This window comes from Stylophora pistillata, chromosome 13, assembly GCF_964205215.1.
Source record: "Stylophora pistillata chromosome 13, jaStyPist1.2, whole genome shotgun sequence".
NCBI classification, from domain to species: Eukaryota; Metazoa; Cnidaria; class Anthozoa; order Scleractinia; family Pocilloporidae; genus Stylophora; species Stylophora pistillata.
In genome coordinates, this window is record NC_142531.1 from 12,568,878 (window position 1) to 12,595,425 (window position 26,548).

The 26,548-nt window shown below is 39.9% G+C and overlaps 2 protein-coding genes and 2 pseudogenes across 2 annotated transcripts; 3 read left to right on the top strand and 1 right to left on the bottom strand.

Annotated features, from left to right (window-relative positions):
* The first annotated feature begins 1,912 nt into the window (after positions 1–1,912).
* On the top strand, positions 1,913–9,111 carry LOC111336246 (zinc finger protein 862). The gene is made up of 2 exons (XM_088742396.1): positions 1,913–2,015; positions 3,015–9,111. Exons 1-2 carry the CDS (start codon positions 1,913–1,915, stop codon positions 5,627–5,629), a joined length of 2,718 nt encoding a protein of 905 aa, XP_088598522.1. The 3' UTR covers positions 5,630–9,111.
* A 446-nt stretch (positions 9,112–9,557) lies between these two features.
* Positions 9,558–13,179, top strand: LOC148717697 (uncharacterized). Its single transcript, XM_088742397.1, has 4 exons — positions 9,558–9,582; positions 9,664–9,904; positions 10,469–10,667; positions 11,799–13,179. The coding sequence occupies exons 1-4, from the start codon at positions 9,558–9,560 to the stop codon at positions 11,832–11,834; spliced, it is 501 nt and encodes a 166-aa protein (XP_088598523.1). The 3' UTR covers positions 11,835–13,179.
* Positions 13,180–14,118: 939 nt separating this feature from the next.
* Positions 14,119–16,091, top strand: LOC148717698 (uncharacterized; annotated as a pseudogene).
* A 1,194-nt stretch (positions 16,092–17,285) lies between these two features.
* On the bottom strand, positions 17,286–22,141 carry LOC148717699 (uncharacterized; annotated as a pseudogene).
* Positions 22,142–26,548: the final 4,407 nt, after the last annotated feature.

Consider the following 26,548-nt stretch of genomic DNA (forward strand, 5'->3'; position numbering starts at 1 on the left):
GGCAAAAACTTCTGAGCTATGTCACTGTTGTTTTCAATCAGGTTAGAGAATCAAGTTAGGAAACTCTCCCAGTTTCTTTCTCCACCCATAACTTTCCACAAAGGGCATCTCTGACTCTAGTCGCCTCTTCTGAAACATCATGCCACATACCCATCAAATGTCCTCCCGGCGGCCTTGAAGCATGTAAAGAATATCAGAATATTAAAAAATTTTATTCAGTTGTTCTGATGGCCATGGTTGATTCTCATTACCGTTTTGTATGGGGTAGTTGTGGTTATCCTGGGAACTCCCATGATGCTATCATTTTTAGGTCTACAAACCTTTGGAATTCAATCCAAGATGGCCTTGTAACATAGGATATGTGATTATTTATCTTATGACTTAATAAAGATTCAATTCAATTCAATGCACACTTCTGCACTCTCTCATGCGTAACAGTTTCCTGATTTCATCCCTGTTTCTTCTCTCATTGCCATCTGTACCGACTGTTAAATGGAGCTTTCTTGGAATGGAGTCCCCTTGCATGAGACAAATATTGTGTAGGACCATACATGCGAGTGTTGCTAAGTGAACATGTTCTTTGTCACTTTCGTTTTTCCGCAACAGCACCCTCCACATTCCCTTTAACTGACCCTACGCTCCCTCGGTGACCATACGTCCCCTACTAAGCCTGTAGTATGAGATATCTTTGTTGAGGGCTTAAAACAACATTTGTGTAGGGTTTCATGAGCCATATACTGAGGGGAAAGACAGAATCGGCTAGTATAAGAGGTGGTACATTTACTTCACCAACAGCTTTGCCCACGTTGGGTAGAAGGCCATCTTGGATTGAATTCCAAAGGTTTGTAGACCTAAAAATGATAGCATCATGGGAGTTCCCAGGATAACCACAACTACCCCATACAAAACGGTAATGAGAATCAACCATGGCCATCAGAACAACTGAATAAAATTTTTTAATATTCTGATATTCTTTACATGCTTCAAGGCCGCCGGGAGGACATTTGATGGGTATGTGGCATCCATCCAGTGCCACCCAGCAGCAAGGGAATTGCCATAATTCCTCCATGTCAAGAATCTTTAGCTCAAAGTCTTCTCGAGATTTCGGCATGTTACTTGAAATACTTTCAGCCCACAAATATTCAACAAGAACCTGGCATACTTCCAGTACAATGGCGCTCACAGTGGCAACTCCTCTTCCTACCATTTCAGCGATAGTCTAATAGTAGTCGCTTCTTCCAAGTCTATAGAGACATATGCCCAGTCTTTCCTCAGGTGAAATTGGTTCCTCTGTCACAATTTGTCTTTGAAGTACGTTCCCCACACGACTTAAAATAAAATGAAATGTTGTCCGTGAAACACGTAAGGTTTTCTTAAACCGAACATCAGAATATGTAATCCATACCTTGTGCCACCAGCCTTCACTTCGTATCAATCGACGGCACGATCGTGGTCTTGGGACACGTGCCATGGCATTTCTATGCGATAGGAAAAGCATAAGAAGGGAACAAACATACAGAAGTCGTCTTCTTCTTGCTAGCAGATGCACTGCCATCTGCATGATAAGTCGCCATTTCCTGTTAGCGCGAATGGTTTTTGAAAGGCATAAACAGGGTTGTCAATAGAAGCCGGTAGCCGGCGGAAATCCGCCGGTTGTCAGACCATATTGCGCCGGCTACTCGACCCGTTCTTGCTGTAAAGAATTTGAAATACATTTTGTAGAAAATCTTTTTTTCCTTTTCTGAATCAAAATGAATGATATCCCTAACGTGTAGCCTGTTTATCGGTTGACGTTACTAAATATAAACGCATGTATTCTCAACTAATTATTTCTAAAATTTAGCAAACAAAAATACATCAGCGGTGTCACGTTTTCTTTTACGGGAAATTGCGTGACAGAAGCGAGTTGAAGATGGACGCGCGAAAGCGGTCAGGATCATATACATTACATGATTTTTTTTCGAGTTCTGTAAAATCAAAAAAGAAGAACAATGAAGACAGCGAGGATGATCAAGGTAAGGAATCGCTTCCTTAAGTGAATAAAGTAATTTAATTGTAGAATTAAAATTCGCAATTCGTGAGAATTTCTCGGGTCCGGCAAGAAACATCACTTACAGTACCGTTTTCGCCGAAAAAAACAGTAATAAACCGTGTAATAAATTTTCAGTATCTGCTCCTTTTTGTAAATCTTTACAAGCAGCGTTGTTTGACTGCTTGTTTACGAATTACTTCTCATTGAACGCACGGCATCGCCAATTTAATAAGGGACAAAGTCGGAAGAGTCTCGATGAAGTCATCGAGAAAGAGCTAAAAATATAGCTAAGGATCGGATTTACGGGAAAGGCGCTGGGGTTTCTTTTGCCGTCTTTTTCAAAAGCTCACTTTTTTTCGCAATATATCTTTTGCCTGTTTAGTCGACAAGGACGGTAACGCTGTGAAGAAGATAATATTTCGTGCATGTTTTCTTCGGTGTTTTGTGGGCGCCGTATTTAAGTCTAGACATGGCGGCCTTTTTGTAATTACCACAGATTTGCACAAAGATACACAAAATGATAAAACTTCAAAGGATAAATTGAATGAAACTTGTACTGCTTAAATGCATGGAGCTATAAAGGACTTTTATATTTAATATGATTTCAATAGAAATCTGAAATTATTCAGCAAATTTTCGCGTCAGGCGTTTACACATGACGAAGTTTGTCTCGACTGCATGCTTATTCTGGATGTTTATCCTTTATTTAACATGAGATTTGCGATGAATTCTAAGGTCCTGAATTAAACTTGTCTTGTTTTCCAGTTAAGAAAGAAAATGAAAGTTTTTCAATGCTAGCAAACTAAAACTAATGAATATTTATAAAAAAAAAAGGTTTTGAATGCGAAATGTGCCACGACTTTTTTAAAGGTTTGACTATCAATTGTTGGCGGGAAAATCGTTTTGTGAGATGGACAGCTGTGTTTACTATGGCATAATAAAACGTATTTAAAACGCTTTTCTCAATTCAACATTTTGTCAGGAAATCCAAAGGACAATGTTGCTGACAAAACAAACTCCTCAATTTCTTTTGGTGATCAGAGCGCAAGTGCGACTGAGAAGAGTAACGCTTCAACTACCCTTGCTTCAACTAAAAGCCCCACTTTAACTGCAGCTCAACCAGAAACGAATTTGAGATCACCAGCCTTAAAGTCTGTCAAATGTACGCCTGAAGACGCGACCGCAATGAAGAAGGAAATTGAGACGCTCTTTGCTTTTCCTGAAGGAGCTGTAGTGCACAACTTTTATAAGTGCACTTCCGATAACTGCCAACACCTGACATCCCAGGAGCAAACCCGTCTAAAGCCTAGCCGCGATAGATTTGTCCACAGCTGGTTGTTCGACAACATGCTCAACTTTTGCCATAAAACGGAAATTGCTTGGCTGGTTTATGAGGAAGGAAAGGGCATGTTTTGCTATCTGTGCAAGAAGCACAATACAGAAAATCAACAAAACAAGTCCAAGGTTTATAATGCAACCCCGTGCATACGCTTTAAGAAGTCAGCAGTTCAAGAACATTTAGCAACCCAGCAACATAAGGATGCTGTTGGAGCTGAAATGTTAGGAAGGGTGTCAGTGTTTCATAAAGAGATGCAGGAAAGGAAAATAGTGAAAGATGATGTCATGTTTAAGGCTTTCTATGGGGCATACTGGCTTATCAAAGAGGAAATTTCCAACCAAAAGTTTTCATCTCTTCTGGATCTGCTTAAATTGCTTGGTCTCGATCAAATGAAGCATTTCCAGTATTCTTCACAGGGTTCTGTAAGAGAAATCTTTTTTGCACTGGGCTCTGCATTGCTCGAAAAGTTGTTGGAAAAGGTAAAGAAAGCAGGCTGCTATGGCTTGCTTACTGATGAAGTAACTGATGTTACAGTCATGGAAATGCTTATCACCTTCATCCAGTACTTCAACAAAGAAACAAGGCAAGCTGAGACAAGTTTCTTGTTTATCGAAGACGTTCTAAAGAACTCCAATTCAGCCAATGCAGAAACTATCTTTACAGTCCTCACAAGCCAGCTAGCTGAGTTTGGTCTAGAGATAAAGAAGTGCGGCTCATTTGTGTCAGATGGTGCAAGTGTTATGACCGGTGCACGTGGTGGAGTGGCAACCCGTCTGAAGGAACTTAATCCTCAATTGATTTCTCTGCACTGCTTGTGCCATAAGCTTGCATTAGCCTGCACAGACACCAGCAGCCAAATAGAATACATACGAAATGTTGAGCTCTGGCTTAGGCAGCTTTGGAAAATGTTTGACAATTCACCAAAGCGTACTGCAATGTACTTGAAAGTTCAAATAAATTTGAAATCCTTAGTCCTCTCTGATAAGAGTAAGAAGGTTGTAACAAAGAAGATTAAGAAGGCCTGCCAGACCAGATGGCTGTCTTTTGATGCAGCTACAAGTGCCATCTATGAAGATTTCAATGCAATATTGCAGACTTTAAGGCAGCTGAAAGAGACTGATGCAGTAGCTTCTGGCCTCCTCAGCAAGATAGATTCTTCCAAGTTTATTGGAACAATTTACATCCTTAAGGAAATTCTTCTAGTTCTTTCCAACTTAAGCAAAAACTTTCAACGAGGGCAAGTCAACTTCTCACATATCCAGCCGTCCATTAGTTACACCCTGCAGAAGCTGACTGAAATTGCAGATTCCAAGTCCCCAATAACAGCCCTGAAGCGAGACATAGAAGGACGCCTGTCTATATCTGGGGTAAACTTGAGTACTGCCACAGAAAATCAGCTTTCCTATTTTCTTTTAAAATATGTAACAGCCCTGAAGGACAGCATTCACAGCCGGTTTGATGATGATCTCCCTGTTGTCAGCGCATTGTCCATTTTCAACCCATTAACCTTGCCCCAGCCAGGGTCTGGTGCATTTAAGGAGCATGGAACAAAGAAGGCACAGACATTGGCAAAACACCTCTTCAGTGAACCAGCAAAACAAGAGCAGCTACTAGCTGAATGGGAGAAATTTAAATATGATATGGATGCATGGAAGCAAGAAATCCCAGAAGAGGTGAAGGAGAGCCACCTTGAAACAGCAACAGAGTGGTGCCTCAAACGACTGATCTCGCTCAAGACATCTTACAGCATTGTGTTTCCTGCTCTAACAAACATTGCTGAAGTCTGTTTGTCAATGGCCGTTTCTAACGCATGGCCAGAAAGAGGTGGCAGCGCCCTGAAACGTATCAAGACTCGGCTGAAAAACCGGCTAAGTGTTACCATGCTTCAATCTCTTCTAATGATCACTATTAATGGTCCCAAGGTTGGAACCTCAGAATGTGAATCCCTTGTCACAGCCGCAGTAGAGAAGTGGCAAAACCAGAAGAAGAGGCGAAAAATGCCAAAGATCAGAGTGTCGTCAACTGTTGCAGCCTCTACCTCCCCACAACTGGCAGAAAATGATGTGATCGAGACAGCTGATGCCTGTGTGCAAACACACCCGTCCCAGGCTGGTGATAACATAGATGGTGAATTGGAGGTGCAGATTGCTAGTGCCGCCCTGAACCTGACTGATGATGCTTTGTGCCAAGAAGAAGCAGACTCTGATTACGATAGCGATTGTGACGTCGACGATGTTGATGATGCCTTATTTTTATAAATTACATGACTTGGTTTTGATTTTGTTGTAAAGTATAGTCTGTCAAATGTAGCGTAATGAACTCAAACAGTCAAATTGTTTGTCATGCTAGCATAGACAATGAACTTTGTAATTTTTGAACTGTACCTTCCCAAATCAAATTGTTTGTGAATCAAATTGCAATCAACTTTTAAAACGTGACTAGGCAGTGTGACGTAAAATAAGACTGAGCTAAATTTGTCAAAGAACAGCAAGTGGAACTTTTTAAGTGGATTTTTCACTGAATTTTACCTTAATGTACATCTGAAAATTCCCCTTGAAAACATGCTCAAATTCCAGGAAATGGACACCTTAGCAACTGTATATTTCAAAACTTTTCCGGGGGGCATGCCCTAGATAGGGGCGCTGCGCACCCCAGAACGCACGCTACACGTGCTAGCCCTTTACTAACCGGCTACTCTCTTGAGATCAGACAGCTACTTTAAATTCTACTGACAACCCTGCATAAACGCCGAAAACACAAAATATCCTCCTTATTTTTGTCAGCCATATTGGCGGTGGACTTAGAGCGGAGTCTGGGAATGAAGCTGTCACTCGCACTCGGCAATTAAATTCGACACAATTAAATGCGACGTTTAAATCAAATGCCGAACTTTTTTAATTCAGGTCGACTTAAATTAGTATTAGATTTGGCGCATGTAAAATGCGACGTTTAAACAGGGCCTCAGAGATCTTACGGAAAGTATTGTTTATTTCCAGCGACGATTAATCTTCGAAGATTTACTTCTCTTCCGTTTTAAAAAGAGAGTTAAATTGTAAGTGAATGGAAATGTGTGTTTCGAGTTGTTAGTCTCCTTGTTCGTTTTCTGCAATGGTGTGTGTAAATCTGTCTTTCTTCCATTAAAAAGCTAAGTCAGTGAGACTCTTTCTAGGTAGACACAAGGGGATTCAATGTGACTTTTATTCATCAAATTCCTGCAGTTTCTGATGGGAAATTTATGGTAGAAATATGCAAATTCAAGGGATTTGCAAAGAATAGGCGAAAGTGTATTTAAAGAAGAACTCAAAACTTCTCTCAACGTTTCAGGCAACGAACAAATTGTTTTGAAGAATTCAGATATTATCGAATGAGAGTCACGCAACCACCTCTCCTTGTAACTTTCTGAGTTACTTTTTGTGAAGGATTATTAAACAAAAAATTGTTTTTAGGCCGCGTTTCAATCGTTTTAAAAACAAATTTAGTACCACCAAATCTATTTCGAAATCAATTTTTGCAGAAAAACCCTTCTGATTTGAGAACGAGAGAGAAGATGGAATGAATATTATTTATCGCCAAAAGGTCGTCACCGAAGTCTTTGCTCAAACACTCTGCCCGGCCAGCAAAATGAGATATATTTGTGAAATCCTGCAAAGCTTAAGGTGGCTCGTACCAGTTTTCATCTTTTTGATGGTTTGTAACTTTGAAAGAATACAACAGAAAGACTAACCAAGGCCAGTTGAACACTTTTATGCTATTTCCACACGCGTTCGCGCGCATTTAAAAATATGCATTCTATAAGATCGACATTTGCTCATGATCTGTTTGAGCTACCGCTGACAATTGCGTGTGCTCGCGTGAGCGCCTACGATCTGATGTTTATAGACGTTTACTGCTAAGAAAATCATTAAACAGCTGTCAAAGACAGCCTCCCGGACTCATCTTAAAAATCCTACACACGACTTCTGGCTATATCATATTGTTTTCCTTTAAGTTCCAAAGTCTTCCACTTCAGGTAGATTATTCTTCACTTGAATTCTCCTGTTTACGCCATCGCAAGATTTCATATCGGTTGAGATGCGAAGCAAAGCAACCTCTACTTCTCCAAAAATTGTCTTCTTTATTTTAGTTTTTATCTCCTGCATTCACAGTGGCTGCTCAACACATCAAATACACACTCTTAGGTGAACTTCTCACAAAAGTAGAAAAAAATCCTTGCGCCGCCATCTTTGTTTTAAATTTTTGTCTTTTAATTTCGCACTTCTTTTGCATGTTGCTCTCGCGCGTGACGCAAGAGTTATCTGTTCCCCGCGCGAGGAAACTAGTACAAGCCACCTTATTAAGATGTTCTGCAAAGTGACTCAAGTGGAATGGATACCGCCCGCTGTGAGCAGCCTGGATGGGGAGAATACTACCCGCTCTTGGAACCAATCAGATTGCAGGATTTGTAGAATACCGCCCGCTCACGAACTGAGAAAAAAATAGGTTAAAATACTTCTCTTGTAAACTGCAGTGCTCGTGTATGCTAAAAACGTGGTGATATAAACAAATACTAATAAACATTCCTGCACACGGTTACATTTTTTTTCTTTTCCTCCTCATAACTAAGAGATTAGTTTTTTTGGGAAATTTTTAAAGTTACCTTTTTACCAAGAAATGATGAAACATCAGATTTTTGACCTTGGAAATGGGGGATCGAATCCTATACATACACACACACACACACATACATACATACATACATACATACATACGTTTATTGCAACTCCCAAGCTGGGTTTTTCAGTTACAAAGCCTACATTAAACTATTGTAATATTATAGTAACATCAGTAACATTATATATATGAATGAATAAAGGCTGATAGTTTCTACAGAAACTGTTTGGGGCTGCGTCGGTGGGGGTAACGAAATAATTTGGATATATCGAAAAAGTTGAAATGGTGAATTGGCCTCCATAATGAGTACAAAAGCTGATGTTTCCAGCGTTAGCCCTTCGTTGGAGCGAATTGAGGAATTGTGGGTTGTGTGTTCTTTTAAAGGCAGACAATGGAGCTATGTTATTGGTGGGAACATGGCAACGAGAAAAACACGAATAAATTAGTGGAATGAAACGCGTTCGTTGATCCCTGTGGGATTTAGACTGCCGGCTTTCCGTGCTACCTAAGTGTAAGGAAAGACTGCAGATTGCCATATGTTGCTTAGAATGCTTAGGTAAATGAAAATATCTAGCGAATGTGTATTTGAAAATGTGTGGGTTCTGTTTAATTTACCAACTAGGGGACTGCGGGAGCAGCTAGTTAAAGACACATATTAAACATGAAGGCGCGCTATAAAAGGAGCCTTAGGTCCCACTGGACAATTTGTCAATCAACCGTCGTGTGATGTAGAACTCTTAGAGTCAAGTCAGCTTGAGCTACAGCTACTCCAAAGCAGTGAACAGTGGGCGCATTCCTTAAAATTGTTTTATGTCTTCATCACAATACAAGAATTTTTGAGATTTGTATTTCCTTTCTCCAATGGAAACTGTTTTTATTTGTGGCGGTAAATTTTAGATCGAAGTAGGTGGTTCGCACGTTACCTCATGCCACCATGCTGGTGGAAGTAAACAATAGATATCTCATTAGCTCCTTTTCTTCCTCTACCAGCATTTGAATTTGACCCGCACACGTCAACGGTGAGTGACAAATGAGCCTAGGTCTTCCCAGGGAAGACTTCCTTATATAGCGCACCTTCGTGTTTAAGTGGCCAGGTATTCTGAAGTTTAGCCAAAGCGTCAATACAAGAGAAATTTATGGCAACTACGTCCTAACCTCGACAATTCAGCAAATTTTAAAAGCATTCCGTGCAAATTATTCAGTAGAAGTAAATAAGAATTTATATTCAAACATTTAGAGGAGGTTGAACTATCTACAGTTCTCAATCTCTTTTGGCGCTCGTTCTAGCTCATTTACGATTAAAATTGATAAGTTGGTTTTTCCTTCAACGTTCCCTACCAATTCCTTTTCCGAGAACATGAACTTTTGGTCCGGGTAAAGAAGGCACAGTAACCCTAGAAGCGCAGACCCAAATTACGCCTTCAAGGCGGAAAAATTCATTCCCTTCACTCGTAAAAGTGGTTGGTTTTTATTCCTCGGTCTGGTTTTTCAATAATTCTTTTTCTGGAGAACTTTTGATTGTAGTTTGTCAACTTCATGGGGTCTCCTGTAAACATTTTAAGTTTGTGATTTTTTCCTGCTTTCATATTGGGTTAAGTGTTAATCAACTATCAAAAGACGCTATTTGGCTGATAACTGTAAGTAACGCTTGCGCTCACGTTTAGGTTTTTAAGCATTTATGCGTGCGTCCATGTTGCGGGATGTACACAACGTACTATCGTAGATGCGGTACCTCTTAGCAAGGAGCTGATGAACAGACCGGTGTCCCTATTGTGTGGACACAGTGGATGCCAGGAATGTTTGCCGCAGTTCATTTCCGCTCAATCCGGAGATGGGAGGGAAAAGGCTTGTGCAGTATGTCGAGAGAAAATCAACGAGCAGACGTAGAATATCAGCATACCACTGTGCTCAGTCATATTAAAATTGACTGTTAAATGCACAAACATTGACGGCACGTGGGTCGGTGAGCATGGTTGTAAAGAGAGAAATCGAGAACTGCTCATTCCTCCTTATGGAATTCCCCGATGGCTGCGCTGAATCGCATCTCTGAGATTCGATTCCACTTGGAGATCTGCCCCAAAGAGAAAGTACCTTGTAAGTACTGCACTGCACAGGTGGAGAGGTGTAAGCTAGATCTGCATGAACGATTGTGTCAAGAAAAGCTTGGACCATGTCCATTAAATTGTGGCCATAATTTTCCCAAGTTAGTAATCATCCAGTTCTCGCTATTAAAAGTGATTAAAGAAATTTTGTCATTATTTAGTTAAAGGGGAAAGGGCTTGGGAAAAAAAATTAAAATTATAATTGATCAATACGACCAATGCGCGGTTTTGCCTTAGTAGTAGGGCACCGTTAGGTTAAAGTTTGTTTTCAATTTTTTTTCTTGGTCTCATCTAGGATCAGCCCAGCAATAGTAGAAAATTCCCTAAGAAGCCCAATAACATATGATCCATGTGTGTCTATTTCAGGTCTCATGTTCACCTTCATTTGGATACATGTCCGAAAAAAATCATCAAATGCAGTGTGGCAGGATGTAACCTTTACTACCAATTAGGAATGGAAACTGTCCACAAAGAACAGTACCAAGAAAGCCGTCAAGCATTACTTAAGAGTCGAGTTAGTCTTCAGCGCGCGATATATGACAAGGTTAGTAAGTTACCTGATCGGCCCACAGTTACCAGATATGAACTCAACGTAGATCACAAGTAATGCCCCCGGTATGCCAGAAGTTAAAGTAATGGTAAGAGGACCATTTAAAACGAGGCCGGGCAAAAGCAAGAACAACAGAGGTATGCAAGACAGGTAGGAACTAAATTTGCAATGGCATTTTCGTGTAACGGAACTATGGGAAAACCTTCATCATAGTGAGCGAATATTGAAAATTCCGATATGTTGGTGTACTGTAGCCGACCGAAATGGACATTTTCCGCCAATTGTGTAAAAGTTTATTGATCACCTTTAGACAAGATTCGTTTTCAAGTGTAAGACTTACGACACCTTTCATTCAGTTTGAATAATGAGGTTTTTCGTTTTTGCTTCCTTCTTTGCTTTTAAATTGCATTATTATCATTATGATTATTATTAATAAGCTTTTCATGGATTGTATAAAATTCGCCAAATTAGGAAATTCCTCAGTCCTGAGTCCACGAAGACTCTTGTTCACGCATTTGTGACTTCGCATTTAGACTATTGCAACTCCCTTTTATTTGGCGTACCCAAGTACCAGACAGAGCGTCTTCAGAAGGTGCTCAACGCCGCTGCTCGACTAATTTTTAGGATTCCCAAGTTTCACCACATCTCGTCCGCCTTATATAATCTTCACTGGCTTCCTGTGGCTTATCGCGTCCATTTCAAGTTGTTACTTTTAATTTATAAAGCTTTAAATAACCAAGGCCCACTATACATAAAAGAATATCTGCAGCCACACAGTGTCAAGGGTCATCAGCTACGTTCCTGCGATCAGGGTCTCCTTAAGGTCCCAAGAACTAACTTTAAGACCTTTGGTGATCGTGCCTTTGCCCGTTCTGGACCTTTTTTGTGGAACGAACTGCCGCTTGAAATTCGAAATAGTCCAAGTGTAACGATTTTTAAGTCAAAGCTTAAGACACATCTATTCAAGCTGGCCTACAGTTTGTTTTGATATTTTGTCGTTTATCATTTTAATATTTGTAGTTAATAATGTTGTAAAGCGCTTTAGAATATTTTATAATTTTAGCGCTTTAGAAATGTAAATTATTATTATTATTATAATATTATCATTATTATCATTACTTGCAGTCTCAAGTTGCGGTGAAAAGGGAATTGTCCGAGTGAAAGTGCTTCCGATGGACAGTGCCGAAGTCATTGATCAGAATTCCAAAGGATATTCCGAGTCCATTGTTTGGGTTTGAAAGTCGCACATTTCGGTGCCTTTGGAAAAGGACCTCTGGCAAAATAGGCTGTTTCTAAATGCAATGTTTGGCTCTTCGCCGATCACAGTTCAAACAAGGTATGAAGGTTAAAAGGCACTCCCACCCTGAGTGCTATTGATTAAAACAGTGGTACGATAAAGCAACTCGTCATTCATGAGAATCGTAGCACTGACAAGTCTAGGCATCTTTTAATTTACACTGTTAATCTAAACAAACTGCACTTGTAACTTTTCACATTTATTTACTGTTTACTTGCAATATCTAAAACAGCATCATTCTATCAAATTTATAACTCTACTACATTTTTCTTCACATTTGTTTTGTTAACCAATGACGGAGGAATGAGAGTCTTTGATGCAGAATGTAAAACCCAAGTAAAGGATCAAGTCATCAGGGCTAAGGAAGAATTAGGCCCAATTGAAAAGGAGAAAGACTTAACGATAAAAGTAATTATAGGTATCTACAAGCACGCATACCCCCCAAAAAAAACCTGACATGAGTAATATTGTATGTAATATTGTTAAATCCCCTTTAGCCGAGAAAAAGAAACCACCACATGTTTTCGCCTCAAGAGCTTTATTGATAAATTTGTGATACAGAAGCCTGCAGTTTTGTAGTTGCCGCAAACTTTTCCATGAATTCTAAAACCTAACGCGGAATGGCTTCGTGTTTTTTTAGCATTATCCCAATGCTACCATGTGTAGAAAGAGGGTTTTCTGTATCACTGTTCAGGAGATTGGCGTTCAGCATACTCTTACTTTCACAAGCATATTCAATCAAGCTTCTTCCAGGACCAATTTTAGGACTCTTTACTTAGAGATCTCACTACAATTGCGTTCACTAAACTTTGCTGCATTCTTTTGTTGGGACCAATTTGAGGCCATCAATTTTGTATCATGGAGGATGTATAGGCTAATGTAAGCTTGTTATCACACCCCTCTACAAACATGTTCCGATATTTAATGATGTTGGAATGGTCTTTTTCCACTATCTTCGCCATTTTCCACGAAGCATCTGGTCCAAATAAAACAACCTGAGCAATATATGTATATAACAAGATTATCTTTGCGGAAAAAATAAATAGTAGGTTACAATGTTATACAGTAAGTTTAAGAAAGGCTGTTGCGCAGTTTTGTTAAAATATTTTATCGAAGAGAAAGGGGCTTTATCTAGGTGTATCCCCTTTCAATATTCTGATATGAATTTTTTCAGGAGGTCCTCAAATAAACTTTATCTGTAGTTCGTAATCACGAGTCGTGAGTGCATTTCCTTAAAATAAAGTATTGAAGGGGTAGGCACGGAAGCCTAATGCAGGGCCTCTGTTCGTAAATTTTAAAAAGAAAAGAAATTGTAAATTTTCTTTGGTAAAGCTTCTTTTAGACATTTAAGAATAAATATTAGCGAGAAAAATACAACGTTTCGATGAATCCATGTCATCGTTCTCAAGTGAGAAGAGAATAAAAATGAATAATTAATTTATACCGTACGAAGGTGACAAACATAAAAAATTAAAAATTTTTAAAAAAACTTTTTTAAAAATTAAAAAAAAAAAAATTTAAAAAAAAGTTTTTTTAAAAATTTTTAATAGTAAAAATTAACTATTCATTTTTATTCTCTTCTCACTTGAAAGTGATGACATAAAGTCATCGAAACGTTGTGTGTTTTTCTCGCTAATATTTATTCTTAAATGTCCAACAAAATCTCATGTCATTCGAATATTAAAGCTTCTTTTCACAATCTTTCTTTCTTCACGTGTTTCATCCAACTAACAGAGTGGCCAACGCACCCCTGATATTGCCGCCATTTCTTACAATCGAGCAGAGATTGTAAGAAGGTCAAACTGAAATATCGTGCTAGCGCACTCGTTGTTTAAGGCAGGGGTACACTTAGACCAATAGCCCAAAGGATGTGCAGAGGAAAGTGTACTCCTACAAGAAAGTGGATTTCATTGGTCTGTGTGAGACTCTACATCACATGCCTTGGGAATCAGTTATCTCTGACCGCCCTTTTGAGGACTGTCTTACCAGGTTTCAGGACATATTATTTCCTGCCATCAATCAATTTATACCTCAGGTTACACTTTGCCGTCAATCAAGACCTCCTTGGATAAGTAATGAGAGAATGAAACTGATTAGAAAAAGAAAAAATTATGAAAGTGAGTGAAGACTAGTGGATCACTTGATTTATTTTTTAAATTCAAGGAAATTAGGAAAATTACGAAGTATATTCATTTGAGCTATATTCAGTATTTAAAAAACCTATCTGTGAAGCTGAAGACGGATCCTAAACTTTTCTGGTCATTCCATTCAATGAAGTTGAAACGAAAGAGGATTCCAGAAATTGTTTATTACAATGAAGCACACTCTGCTAATCCAGCAACAAAGGTGGAACTGTTTAATAAATTCTTTCGTACAATCTATTCTGCCCCAACTTCCGATAAAACATTTTCTATTGATGTTGTTAATCCAAACTTGTTGTTGAACATAAAGAATCCTACAAAATCTTGATGTCACCAAGGCAACTGGTCCTTGTTGTAAAGTTGTAAAATTGAAACCTTTGGAGATCCCCTTAGGGACCCCTCAGTGACTCGCATGGGCACCCCTAAAACGGGAAGCCATCTGCGTTCTGTTGTTGAACTTTCAAGTCGGCGAGCATGTTTTAAAAAAAGCTCTGTGTCAGGAGTGGGATCCTGCCTTGCCGCATTGTGAGACGAGTGGATAGGACAAGCAAGTTTCCTGTGAGTTGTATTTCTGTATCTTGTATAATGGCCAAGCGAGATTCTCGAATGCAGCCTGGTCCACTGCTCCTAGATGCAACTGCTGCTGAGAATTGGAGGAAATTCTTATGTAATTTGAGATTTTCCTTGTTGCAAAGGGGAAGGATCATAAAGCGGGCAAGCTAAAGGTATATTTGCTGTTACATTGTGCTTGGCAAGAAGCTATCGAAGAGTGCAGTCACTTCGTGTTTACCAATGAAGAAGACAAATATTGCTATCAAGATGTCTGTCGCAAATTTGACGAATTGTGCCAGGGTGCGAAAAATGTAATTTACGAACAACTGGTGTTTAATCAGCGAAACCAGAAGGAAGGTGAGAGGATTGACATTTTCGTCAGTGAACTGAAAAGCCTGTCTTTAACTTGTGAATTTAGCGACCTCCGAGATTCACTCATTCGTGATCGTATTGTTGGAGGACTTTTGTACGACGCATTGCAAGGTGGACTGCTGAAGAAACCAGATTCAATGCTGCAAACTGTTCATGATTATTGCCGTACATTTGAGGCAGCCAAAAACCAGATATACAAATTCAATACACCAACCATGGCGGGTTCTGAGCGGTGCTTCACCTCTCAAGAAAGTCAAGGTTCAAGAAAAGACACCTGCACATAACTGTAAGTTCTGTAGTTACAAGCACCCATTTACTCAGCCACTTCGCTGCCCAGCTCTTGGAAAGAAATGCAACAATTGTCAGAAGGAAGGACACTTTGCACAAGTGTGCAAAGAACTAAGGGGTGAAGGTGCACTACTTGCACCCATGGAGCAAGTAGTGAGCGCCTTTCTCGCCTCGACCTGCTACCGTTAACATACTGGCACGAAGCTAAAGACTTAACTTTCTATTTCAAGTGTCGCGCTGGCCACTACACCTTACCCATAGCTGTTTATGTCAGGCCTAAAGGCTCCCATCTTACTCGTCATAGCTCTGATCAAGATGTACTAATTCCCACGTCCTGTACAAAGCTTTTTCAATTTAGTTACTTTAATCGTGTCGCTAAACTCTGGAATACCTTAGCTGTATCCACTCGTACTATTAGTTCTCTCAACCAGTTTAAATCTCACGTACTCCAACGCTATTCGGCTGCTTTTCGTATAAACTATGACGTCACTAGCTTCAACACCTCGAAATCGATTTGCTGCAAATGCAGTAGGTCACGTGATCTTCAATCAGTTGGTAACTGCTGCTATTAGGACTTTTTATCGGCTGCATAAGGGATTTATTCCTATCGCTTTTTCCTTTATAATTGGATTTTTTTATATATATACTTTTTACACTGTCTATTGTTTACATATGAATAAAGGCTGATAGTTTCTAAAGAAACTGTTTGGGGCTGCGTCGGTGGGGGTAACGAAATAATTTGGATATATCAACAAAGTTGAAATGGTAAATTTCTGCCTTTAAAAGCACACACAACCCACAATTCCTCTAACTCTCCAAACGTCAGCTTTTGTAATCGTTACGGTGGGCAATTTACCATTTCAACTTTGTTGATATATCCAAATTATATTGTTTACAAAATTAGTATATATGTATTTCTCGTAAGAGCACACTTAATTTGGAGCCTCGATCTGTTGTGTGTCCCGCACCCTTGTCCTCCGTTCTCTTGTGTCTTGTTCATATGTATATTTTAGTCTTCTTAGTATTGTAAGTATGGTGAAACCGATTAAATAAATAAATAAACAAATAAGCATGATCCTCCAACGAATCACGATGTGCACGCATATTTTGATTCACTTGAGCTGGATAGTGTTTTAGTGTTTCTGTAATAATATCGGTGATGACGTAATCTAATTAGTATGAAGCACATGGGTAAATTCCCCACTCCAGAAACTATTGGGAATCTGGGCACGAAGTTGACTCGTAGGGTTGTCTGGGATCGTTTGGGTGGACGCGCGAAACTTCAAAATGGCAGTAGCGAGGAAAGTTTTCGCAAAAAACTAAAGAAAAAAATGGTAAAGCATGCTAATTGTTGTGTTCCTGGATGTAAGAAGAATTACAGAACCAAGGATGGGCTTTTGTATTACCGAATTCCAAAGGACAAAAAATTACGAAGGCAGTACAAAATTCTAATTCGTAATGCAACATTAAAAATCAACGCCCATAATAAATGTATTTGTGGAGATCACTTTGAGGGTGGACATAAGCGCAGCAGGCTTCATTTACCTTCGATTTTTCCATGGTCTAAGCATGTGGAAACTCGACGTATTTTAAAGCGTGTTTCTTCCGAATGAAATTGTAAAGAAAGTCCATTCCGAAGACCCTTTGCCAGAATGTGATCTCTGTCGGACGGAGGATGTGCTGCTCACAAGTGATCAAGGTATGCAAACGGATCAAGTACGCAACAAAGATGAATCTTTGCAAACTGAATGTTATGATGGACATATGTGTTTCCTCCTGCCTGGAAAACATCCATTTCTCTTTGCTCCTCGCAACCAGGGACATATCGCAAGAAGTGTCTGCAACTCAGCGACAAAAATTCCACACTGATGACATAAATATGTCCAGAAGCGCTTATTGGGGAACGGAGTAGTTTCATTGTTTTTTAGTAGCTATTGTTTATGAATCACAGACAAAGGCAGCAGAAGTGAAATGAAACGTGACGAATTTCTCACAAAACAGTCAATATTGCCTTCTTTACAGTGTTCAGAAAAAGGAATTGACTTTTGCTGGAGCTCACTCACAGATGAGCACAATACTTCATGAAAATCGACCAGGAGAAACGTAAAATTGAACAATTTGAATTTGCTACCCCATAACTACGAGACATTGATTTGCATCCTTAGTATGGAGTTTCTGTCGTTGAGGCACATGTTCCCTCATGAATGTGCCTGGCGGTGATGAGCCAAGACAAACGGATGTTTTCACAGGCTGTTATCCCACAAAGGTTTCACAATTATAATGTGTAACAACCTTGTTATACATGTGCATCACAAGCAGACAATTCATGTCGTAAAAGGAGTCAAACAAAAGGTCAATGAAGCTTCGCAGGCACACATGAAATGTTCACAGGGCTTGTGCTATAATATCCTCATTCCCTGGTTTACAAAATTGTCGTATCTCGCGATAAAGGTAGTTCTTTCATTCCTCAGTAAGCCCCTCAGGATTGACCACATGAGGAAAGGTTGTTGGAGGTGGTAGAGTCACATTGTTCTTTAGTAACATGAAAGATTGTTCAGGGCTTGTTACAAACTCCTTCTAGTAGACCTTTCCAGGGGTTTCCTTTGAAAAACGAAAGTGGTGGTAACTCTTTATATTCAGCAACTTTCTAAAGTATTGTCCAAGAAACGAAGCCCAGTCATAGACAGGGACAAGAATTCTCCCGTCGTGTGTCCCAATGAGTTGAGATTTGTTCAATCCAGAAGTACAGGAAGTCTTGCAAATTCGTAAAGTGAAGACACGTACGTGACTTTGTATGCTTTCTTGATCAGGCCAAAACAGCGACCCGGAGCAAATTTTGTATGTCCTGCTATCAGAAATGAGTATGTAATTGAATGATGAAGTTTCATCAAAGTCCTCCATGCTAAGTACCAGAGGAAGGTGTTGTTTTTGTTCTGTCCTGCGCAATTATCCACATTAAGATGGACATATGTGTTTCCTCCATCATAATGTTATTTTCAATTTGACTGATTATTGTAATGTTTTGATATTCTACCGGAAGTTGTCCTAGCAGAAGTTCTAAGACATTGCAAAGGATGATGGATATTTGTATGGGCCATGCTTTCCGGTTGTCATGGCGGATGAATAAAGACTAGTTTCACTTTATAGTTTAACCTGGGTTATTGCTCGGCCATCCAACTGACATCGTCACAATTATGTCCAGGATAGCATGTTCAGTAGATCGTTTCTCACGGAAACCATATTGTCGATCATTAACAACAATTGATTACCCTCTGCAAAATTTGTACCAGTTCACTACAGGTATGCATTCTTTTTATCTTAATATAAATCAAAGCAATCAAACTCATAGCAATACATTGTTTTCCAACACTTTCACCAAAGTACATAATATCAACTTGACTATATGGTACCTTGATCGTTAGAGTAAGATCACGATTGAATCGTCTTTGCACATGGTACTCGATCACCATTGTTAATATTATAATGATTAACAAACATCGCATAACGAGATATGACTTCTTTTGCATAATTATGTTATTTCTTTTGCAACATCATCTTTTTTCGTACACACAACGCTGATTCGTCATTTTGTTGTATACATGGCGCTACTTTGACCAAAACATCATCATACCTGACAACACGTTGTTTGGTACCAGACATTCCTGCGCAACAATATGCAAGTATAATATACGCACAAAAGTGACAAAACTAATGGAACAAATAGAAAAATAATAGCTGATAATGTACTCTGTTTAAGCAAAAACAACAAATGTAAGCTTATCACGATAAAGGTCACGATAAAGGTCACATAAATATAACAAATGCATTTATCCCCACTCTGATGAAAGTCCAACATGGCATCCTTGTTTTCGTTTCCCAGAGTTTGATCACGAGGCACCTTGGTTTTATCAGCAAATGTTCTTCTGTCCCTCTGTTCACATTTAACTCATTTGATTTCTGGTTTGATTCGAGTGAGACCCTCGTTAAATCATCTGATTCTTTTGCTATTTTGAGTATGCAGAACAACCCGCTTCAAAATATATGCTCATTACACATGCTATCTGTTGAAGTGGGTCTACCACGAACGTTGTGTGGGTCTGTAAGTTTGAGCGTAGAAAAGATGACACCATTTGTTAACATGGAAAGAAGACTGTGCTGTTATTATGTCTGCGGTATTCCCCATTGCACATGACTGAGCTTTGTGGAGAAACCAGAGGGTAAACCTATAGTCGGTCGCCCAACTAAAAATTCACTATTCATTCGATTGCCCGTAACAAGTTCAAATACCTAGCAACCCTATGCAACGTGGGCAGATTTTCTTTAAGACCCCGCAAAAGTGTGGAATATTCGGAGTTATGTATGAAGCACTGCCCAGACAAGTGAGCTTTCTTATTAACGAGGCCGCCTCTGCAGGAAAGGGAGCAAACGCGACTGTCAGTTATATGCATTTTTATTTTGAACACCATGGACTCTAGGAAACCATAAATGGATGGACCATATAAAAATTTTGAAAGTGTATTGACAAACGGTATTGACTGTCAGAACTAAATGTAGTTACTTTCACTCAGCACAGTTGTAGAATATAGTCCTTATGTCTGTCTAATGATTTAGTAGAATAAATATCACATTCTGCCAGTGAGTTTCTCAAAGTATTTTGCAACTGGACGCCCAAATCACTTGTTTGGGAGTTCTTGATGAAGTGAAGCAACATATCAAATCACGTCTATCAGATTGTTAAATTTACTGGTGAACAATTTCTAATTCCTTCGGGCTGGGAAACCGAGTATCATATGTCACGACCAGAGTCTGTGTCATGACTTTTTTTCATCTGTTGGCTCTAACAAGAGCCATTTTATGAGATCCTTTCGGACCCGATTTCACAACTTTCTCTAGTCCAGTTCTTGTTCCAGCGTGTCCAGATTCGTCAGTGTTCAATCGATGCTCTTTTTGACTGTCATGTCTTTTCCCGCCGATAGTAATTATTTTAATGTATTTCATTGTTTTCTTTGCTCATGTGGTTTTTAGTTTTTGCAATCAGTCACGAAATTTTAAGCTTTGCATTGCCTTTTGTTTCTCGTCCTTTTGTGGAGTTCATTTAAAGTTTTTTCGAGCTTAACTGTTGCAGTGGCATGGTTGTTTTGAGTCGAGTAAGTATAGGCTGAGTATTCCGCTTGTGGAGCGCTGAATGGGCATATCGAGAATAATAAAGGACGAAAAAGAACTAGCGGTATGTGACTGACCTTGTGTTTGGATTTACATACATCACATTGACATCATGGTATTCCTTGAAGTATTGCTGCAAAACTATTTGGACATCGTAGTTAATAGCTGAATCTGTCGGAAAATTATACTTCCACGCGCGATGCGCGACACAATGTGGTGACAACTTGTTGGACACGTGCATGATTTAGAACTTATGTGACCAGAACGAACCAATTATGTAACAAGCTGTCAACAGTGTAATTGTTAAAATCTTGAAATCTTTTAATACGATCGTAGTTATTGTGAAATGTTGGAGCGACAGTGTAAAAGAAAAGGAGGGAACGATTGTAAGCGAATGTGTGTCAAGATTGTGAGCGAACAGAAGGAAAAAGAATGTTATACAGTCCTCAGATTGTGAGTGGAAATAATTCGAACAGAATCTGCTAGAACATCTAGTAGAATATCCAGCATCTGCTGTCTATTTTCCGCCAATAATCTGCCTCACTGAAGTCAAGGCATTGGCCTTCCAGAGAGGTTTTGACGTCCTGTCATTCTCAGAGACGTGGTTTAATACAAGTGTGACTAAGGCTAGCGTGCATCTTGAAGGCTACAACATCTTCCGTTTAGACCGTTTATATAAAAAAGGTGGAGCAATTTGCGCCTATGTTAAAAGTACCCTGAAAGTGAAGATTTTAAAGGATTTAACCCAGACATCGGATTCAGGTCTGCAACAACTGTGGCTCCAGATACAATATAAACATCTCAAGTCTTTGGTGGTCTGTATTGTATATTGGCCACCAGAGTGTGCCCTCTCTTGCCTGGTGGACGATCTAATGCACAGTTACACACACGCTGTTAAAGTATGCATGCTGCAAACTCTGTAGATCTCAACTGATTTATTTATGACCAAATAAGGAATATACGTAAAGTGACAAGTGACGTAACTTATTGTAACATCTCCCTTCTTTTGGAGTAAGCTAACTTCCTAACGAAAACTCTATAACATAAATAAAATGTTACTGTCCAGGTCGGAAAGGAAATTACTAAATAAAATAAGAAACAAAACAAAACAGAACAAATGGAACTTGGTATAGGACTATAAGTCAGGAGTCCTTATTAAAGTTGTTGCCCGATAGTCAGGTTTTCTAATATAGACACTCCGAGTTCTCTTGAGCTGTAGTCTAGTTTCATATGATAAACTACGCAACAAAGTCATTGAACCTCGAGGGTGGCTTTACAACTTGGGTACGCATTTTCTTCAAAGTAACAGTTTGTGATGTCATTGTTGGTTTCGGGTCATGATTAGCTGACTTGACATCTTGTTTTGAAGGCTGGTTTACACTCTTTGTAAGCTGGCTATCACTGCTTTCAACTGGTTTGGGTTGTTCAGCAGGTCGAGTAGCTGGCTTCAGAAATTCCCAATTTCGACGGAATACTTGGTTGTCTGAACTAGTTTTTACTACATAGAACCTGTCTGATAGCTACTTGATACAGGTACCTGATTTCCAGCTTTGATTCTTCTGAAGAGGTGCCACTGTTACCTCTTGCCCAACATGTAATTCTGGTAGGGAGCGTGATGTGCCATCATGGTACCACTTGGCCTTTTGCCTTTTCATTTTAGCTTTGCATTCACATTTTCGGGAATCTTAGGGAGCAGTAAGTTAGAAGCTGTAGGTAGTAAGGTTCTAGTGTGTCTAGACATCAATCTCTGTGCAGGGCTACTTTCCATGAACTCTGTTGGTGTGTTGCGTTGGTCCAATAGGGCTAACCACGGGTCTTTGTTGACTTTGAGAGCTTTTCTGAACAAAGACTTGACAATTTTCACAGCAGACTCTGCCTTTCTGTTGGATTTGTGATGATGTGGTGAAAAGGACATGTGAGTGAATTCCCAATCAGCTGAAAACTGATGGAACTCGTGGCTTGTAAACTGAGAAGCGTTGTCAGTAGTTAGAGTATCTGGAATGCCATGTCGGCTGAGTTGTTCCTTAAAGAATTTAATCACGGAACCGGAAGTGTTTTCCTCCAATTTCTGTACTTCTAGGAAATCTGAGCGGTAGTCAACGAGCACTATGTATTCTTTGCCATGAAGTTTGAACTGGTCAGCAGCTACTCGACTCCAAGGGCGGTCAGGAAGCTCATGGCTTTGCATTGGAAGCTTCTGATTTTTGACTTGAAATTCGTTGCAAATTGAACATTGTTTGATTAGGTCACTCACTTCTGCATTCATACCAGGCCAGATTACAGCGTCTCAAGCTTTGCACAGGCAAGCTTCTACTCCTAAATGACTGGAATGAATTCTGGACTAGACTTTAGGTCTTAGTAACTTCGGGATGACTACTCTTGAGCCTTTGAAAAGAACACCATTGTGAACTGATAGCACCTCGCGGTAAGAACAATACTCCCAGATCTGGATTGGTACCTGATCTTTCTTCATTGGCCATCCGGTCAGAATTGTGGATTTTAGTGTCTGCAGAGTGTCATCATGACTTGTGCTATGTTGCAATTGATCCAGTCGTTCTGGCGTGACCTTCAGGGTTTGCAAAGGGTCAAGGCTCTCCAGCTCTTAGGAAAATACCTGAAAAGATTCTTCTGTCTCAGAAGTTTCATGTTGTGCGGCTCTAGACAAATGGTCGGCTAAGAGCATTTGGGATCCAGGCTTGTACTTAACGGTCAGGTTGAATCGTTGTAGCCTGAGAAGCATTCTTTGAAGGCAGCATGGAGCTGATAATAGAGACTTCTTGAATATTGACTCAAGAGGCTTGTGGTCAGTTTTGACTGAGATCTGCTCTCTGCGTGCTAGGTGTTGATTGAATCTTTCACAAGCGAAGACTATTCCCAGACATTCTATCTCTATGGTTGCATAGCTTTGTTCTGCTGGTGAGAGAGTTCTGGACGCAAAGGCAACTGGCTGTCCATTTTGAAGAAGGACTGCGCCAAGGCCTTTATTGCTGGCATCCGTCTGAATAGTTACTTCTTCTTCTATACTGTAGAATTTAAGCACCGGGTGTTGAGTAACCAAATGCTGAATAGTGGCAAAAGCCTCATCGTGCTGTTTGGCCCAGGTGAACTTGGATTGTTCGGTTGTAAGCTCTCTTAAAGGTACTGACACATCTGAAAGCTTTGGTAGAAATTTAGATAGATAGTTTACAAAACCAAGCAAGGTAAGAACTTCAGGCTTAGTTGTTGGCTTCGGCATATTCTTGATGGCAGTAACTTTATCGGGATCTGGCTTCAGTCCATCCCTTGAAATCACATGACCCATGAATTTAACTTCTGCCTGTCGAAGCTTAACTTTGTTCTTGTTGAGTTTCAGATGTACTTGTTTGACTCGTTCAAGTAGGCGGACCACATTCTGATCATGATTAAGAAGGGCTTCCAAGTCGTTTACACCATAATCAACAACAAGAATATCGTCTCTGATGATTTTCACACCAGGCAGGTCAGCGAGACATTCTTGTAGTCTGTTTTCAAAGGCTTCTGGGGCTAGACTTATACCAAAGGGCATTCTTAAGTACCGGTATCTTCCTAGGGATGTCCAGAAAGTGGTTAGTTTACTGCTCTCTTGGTCAGGGTCAACTTGATGGAATCCATCTTTGGCATCAAATGAGCTAAAGATTCTGGCTTTGTTGAGGTCTGGTAACAGCTCTTCCAACGTTGGCATTTGAAATTTGGGGCGTTGTATGGCATGGTTCAGGACTTTTGGGTCCAGACAGATTCGAATCTTCTGAGGTTTGGCAACTATTATCATACTGCTGATCCACTCTGAGGGTTCTACCGCTTTCTTCATAATGCCTTTCTCTTCCAACTCTAGAATCTTGTTCTTAACTTCTTTTTGTAGTGCAACTGGCACGCGACGAGGGGTATGTTGCACTGGTTTAAAATTCGGGTCAACCACAATCTTTGCATCTCCAATATGCCCTAATCCGTGAATACTTCATGATACTTGGTCAACAGTTTTTCCTTTAACAGAGATTTTTGTAGTGGGTCTCACTTATCTGACGCACATTCTCGGGAACGCTGACATTTAGGAGAATAAATTGCAACTTTTCACAGGTTTCAGCTGATAGCAAGGGCTTACACTTGTATTTTATTACTCGAAACTTCAGAATCTGTCGTTTGCCATTGTGTCTGACATGTAAGTCGCACTCATCAACTGGCTTTAAAGTTGTACCACCAAAGAGCTTCAGCTTAACTGAGGAGGTGTTCATGGGTGGATCTCCTAACTGTGTGATAGCTGAGAGGTCATCCAAGCCCATTACATTACATGTAGCTCCAGTGCCTAATTGACATGCCAAGATTGTAGTGAAGTCTTCTTTAGCTGATTTGCAGAATTCTATATCTGCAAGCCACTGTTTTGCTTTAGTTTGGACTAGAGATACAGTTTCCACTTGCAAACAGCTTTCATCTGAACTGTTGTCTTCGTCCTCTTCAAATTGTTGTACCTTCTTTGATGATCGGCAAACAGACGCAAAATGGCCTATTTTTTGACACTTGCTGCACGTTTTCTTGAACGCGGGACACTCTGTTCTTCTTTCATGATGTTGTTTACGACCACTCTACTTACAGGTCGGTTCGGAAGATCCTTCGGATTTCTTTTTTTCAGATTTCTTCGCTGAATTTGACGATCTTCCTTTATCTCTCTTCCTACTACGACTTCCGTAGCGGATTTTTTTGTCGCTGAACTTCTTTACATCTTCTGACTTGTTGTCTCCAGCACCTGCTATCATCTTGATTTGCTGCGAAGCGATTTCACTCGTAGTGCACATTTGAATGGCTTCTTCAAGTCTAGGAATTTTCCTCTCAAGAGTCTTACCTTGTCACCTTGATTCTTTAATCCAATGACGAGCCTGTCCCTTATAAGTTCGTCTGTAAGTGCACCATATTCACAGGTTGCGGCTAATTTTCTTAAACGTGTGACATAACTTTGGATGGTTTCTTCGGTTTGCTGCACACATGTATTGAAAACATACCGTTCGTATACTAAATTTCTGCTGGGCTTGAATTAGTTTTCCAATGCTTCTAAACATTTGTCGATTTTCTTCTTGTCTTCCTCTGAAAGGTTTAGGTTGAGTAGTATCTGATGACATTCTCTGCCCATTGATGAACGCAAAGTCGCTAAACGGACCGATTCTTCTCGCTTGTCTAGGTCTGTTGCTATTTCATAGTCGCACCATTGCCACTTGAAAAAGTCCCAGTTGCCAGTAATGTCACCGTGACACTTCATAGGACTTGGTAGCGGAAAATTAGGTGAGATAATTTGAGGATAAATTGGGGCTGCCGTTGACGGTGCGGCGATGTGCGCGCCCGACTCCATGTGGTCGTTGTCTGACGGCATCTTGAGTGTTTGTTTTTTACACTTTGAGTCTGAAAATCTCTTTCAAGTTAGGGACAATAAAAGAAAACAGCCTTGGCAAGGTACCTTCGGCGAGTAGTTTGCGAAAACAAGTGCCGAATCATCAAAAAATTGATTTTTGTCCTGACACCATGTTAAAGTATGCACACTGCAAACTCTGTAGATCTCAACTGATTTATTTATGACCAAATAAGGAATCTACGTAAAGTGACAAGTGACGTAACTTATTGTAACACATGCCCTTTCTCTGAACAAACCCATTGTACTTACAGGCGATCTGAACTGCGATCTATTGGTGGACAATCCCCAAGAAGCCTTACACACGTTTTGTACAGCAGTGAACGCAACACAGTTAATTAAAGATCGAACCAGAGTGACCAGATCGTCTTCTACATTAATTCACATTGTACTGACCTCTGATTCTAACCGAGTAAAAGGCAGTGGTGTCGTGGATGTGACCATCAGTGATCACTTTTTGGTTTATGCAGTTGTGGACTTAAAGATACCCAAATCCAAAGCATTGTACATCACCACCTGCAGCTATAGATCGTTTTCACGTGACGTCACATCATTTCCGGTCGCCATATTTGTGTACAACCCAGGGTACTATTATATATGCAACTAATAACCACATCAACAATTTCTGCCTGTAAAAATGAATACTACAGCA

Bases quoted from the DNA above. Each gene is read 5' to 3' on its own strand.
- LOC148717697 (XM_088742397.1), top strand. From the start codon at position 9,558: ATGGGGTCTCCTGTAAACATTTTAA. The intron at 9,583-9,663 runs GTTTGTGATTTT...GATAACTGTAAG, and splicing joins GTCTCCTGTAAACATTTTAA to TAACGCTTGCGCTCACGTTT. The intron at 10,668-11,798 runs GTTAGTAAGTTA...CATTACTTGCAG, and splicing joins AGCGCGCGATATATGACAAG to TCTCAAGTTGCGGTGAAAAG.
- LOC111336246 (XM_088742396.1), top strand. From the start codon at position 1,913: ATGGACGCGCGAAAGCGGTCAGGATCATATACATTACATGATTTTTTT. The intron at 2,016-3,014 runs GTAAGGAATCGC...ACATTTTGTCAG, and splicing joins AGACAGCGAGGATGATCAAG to GAAATCCAAAGGACAATGTT.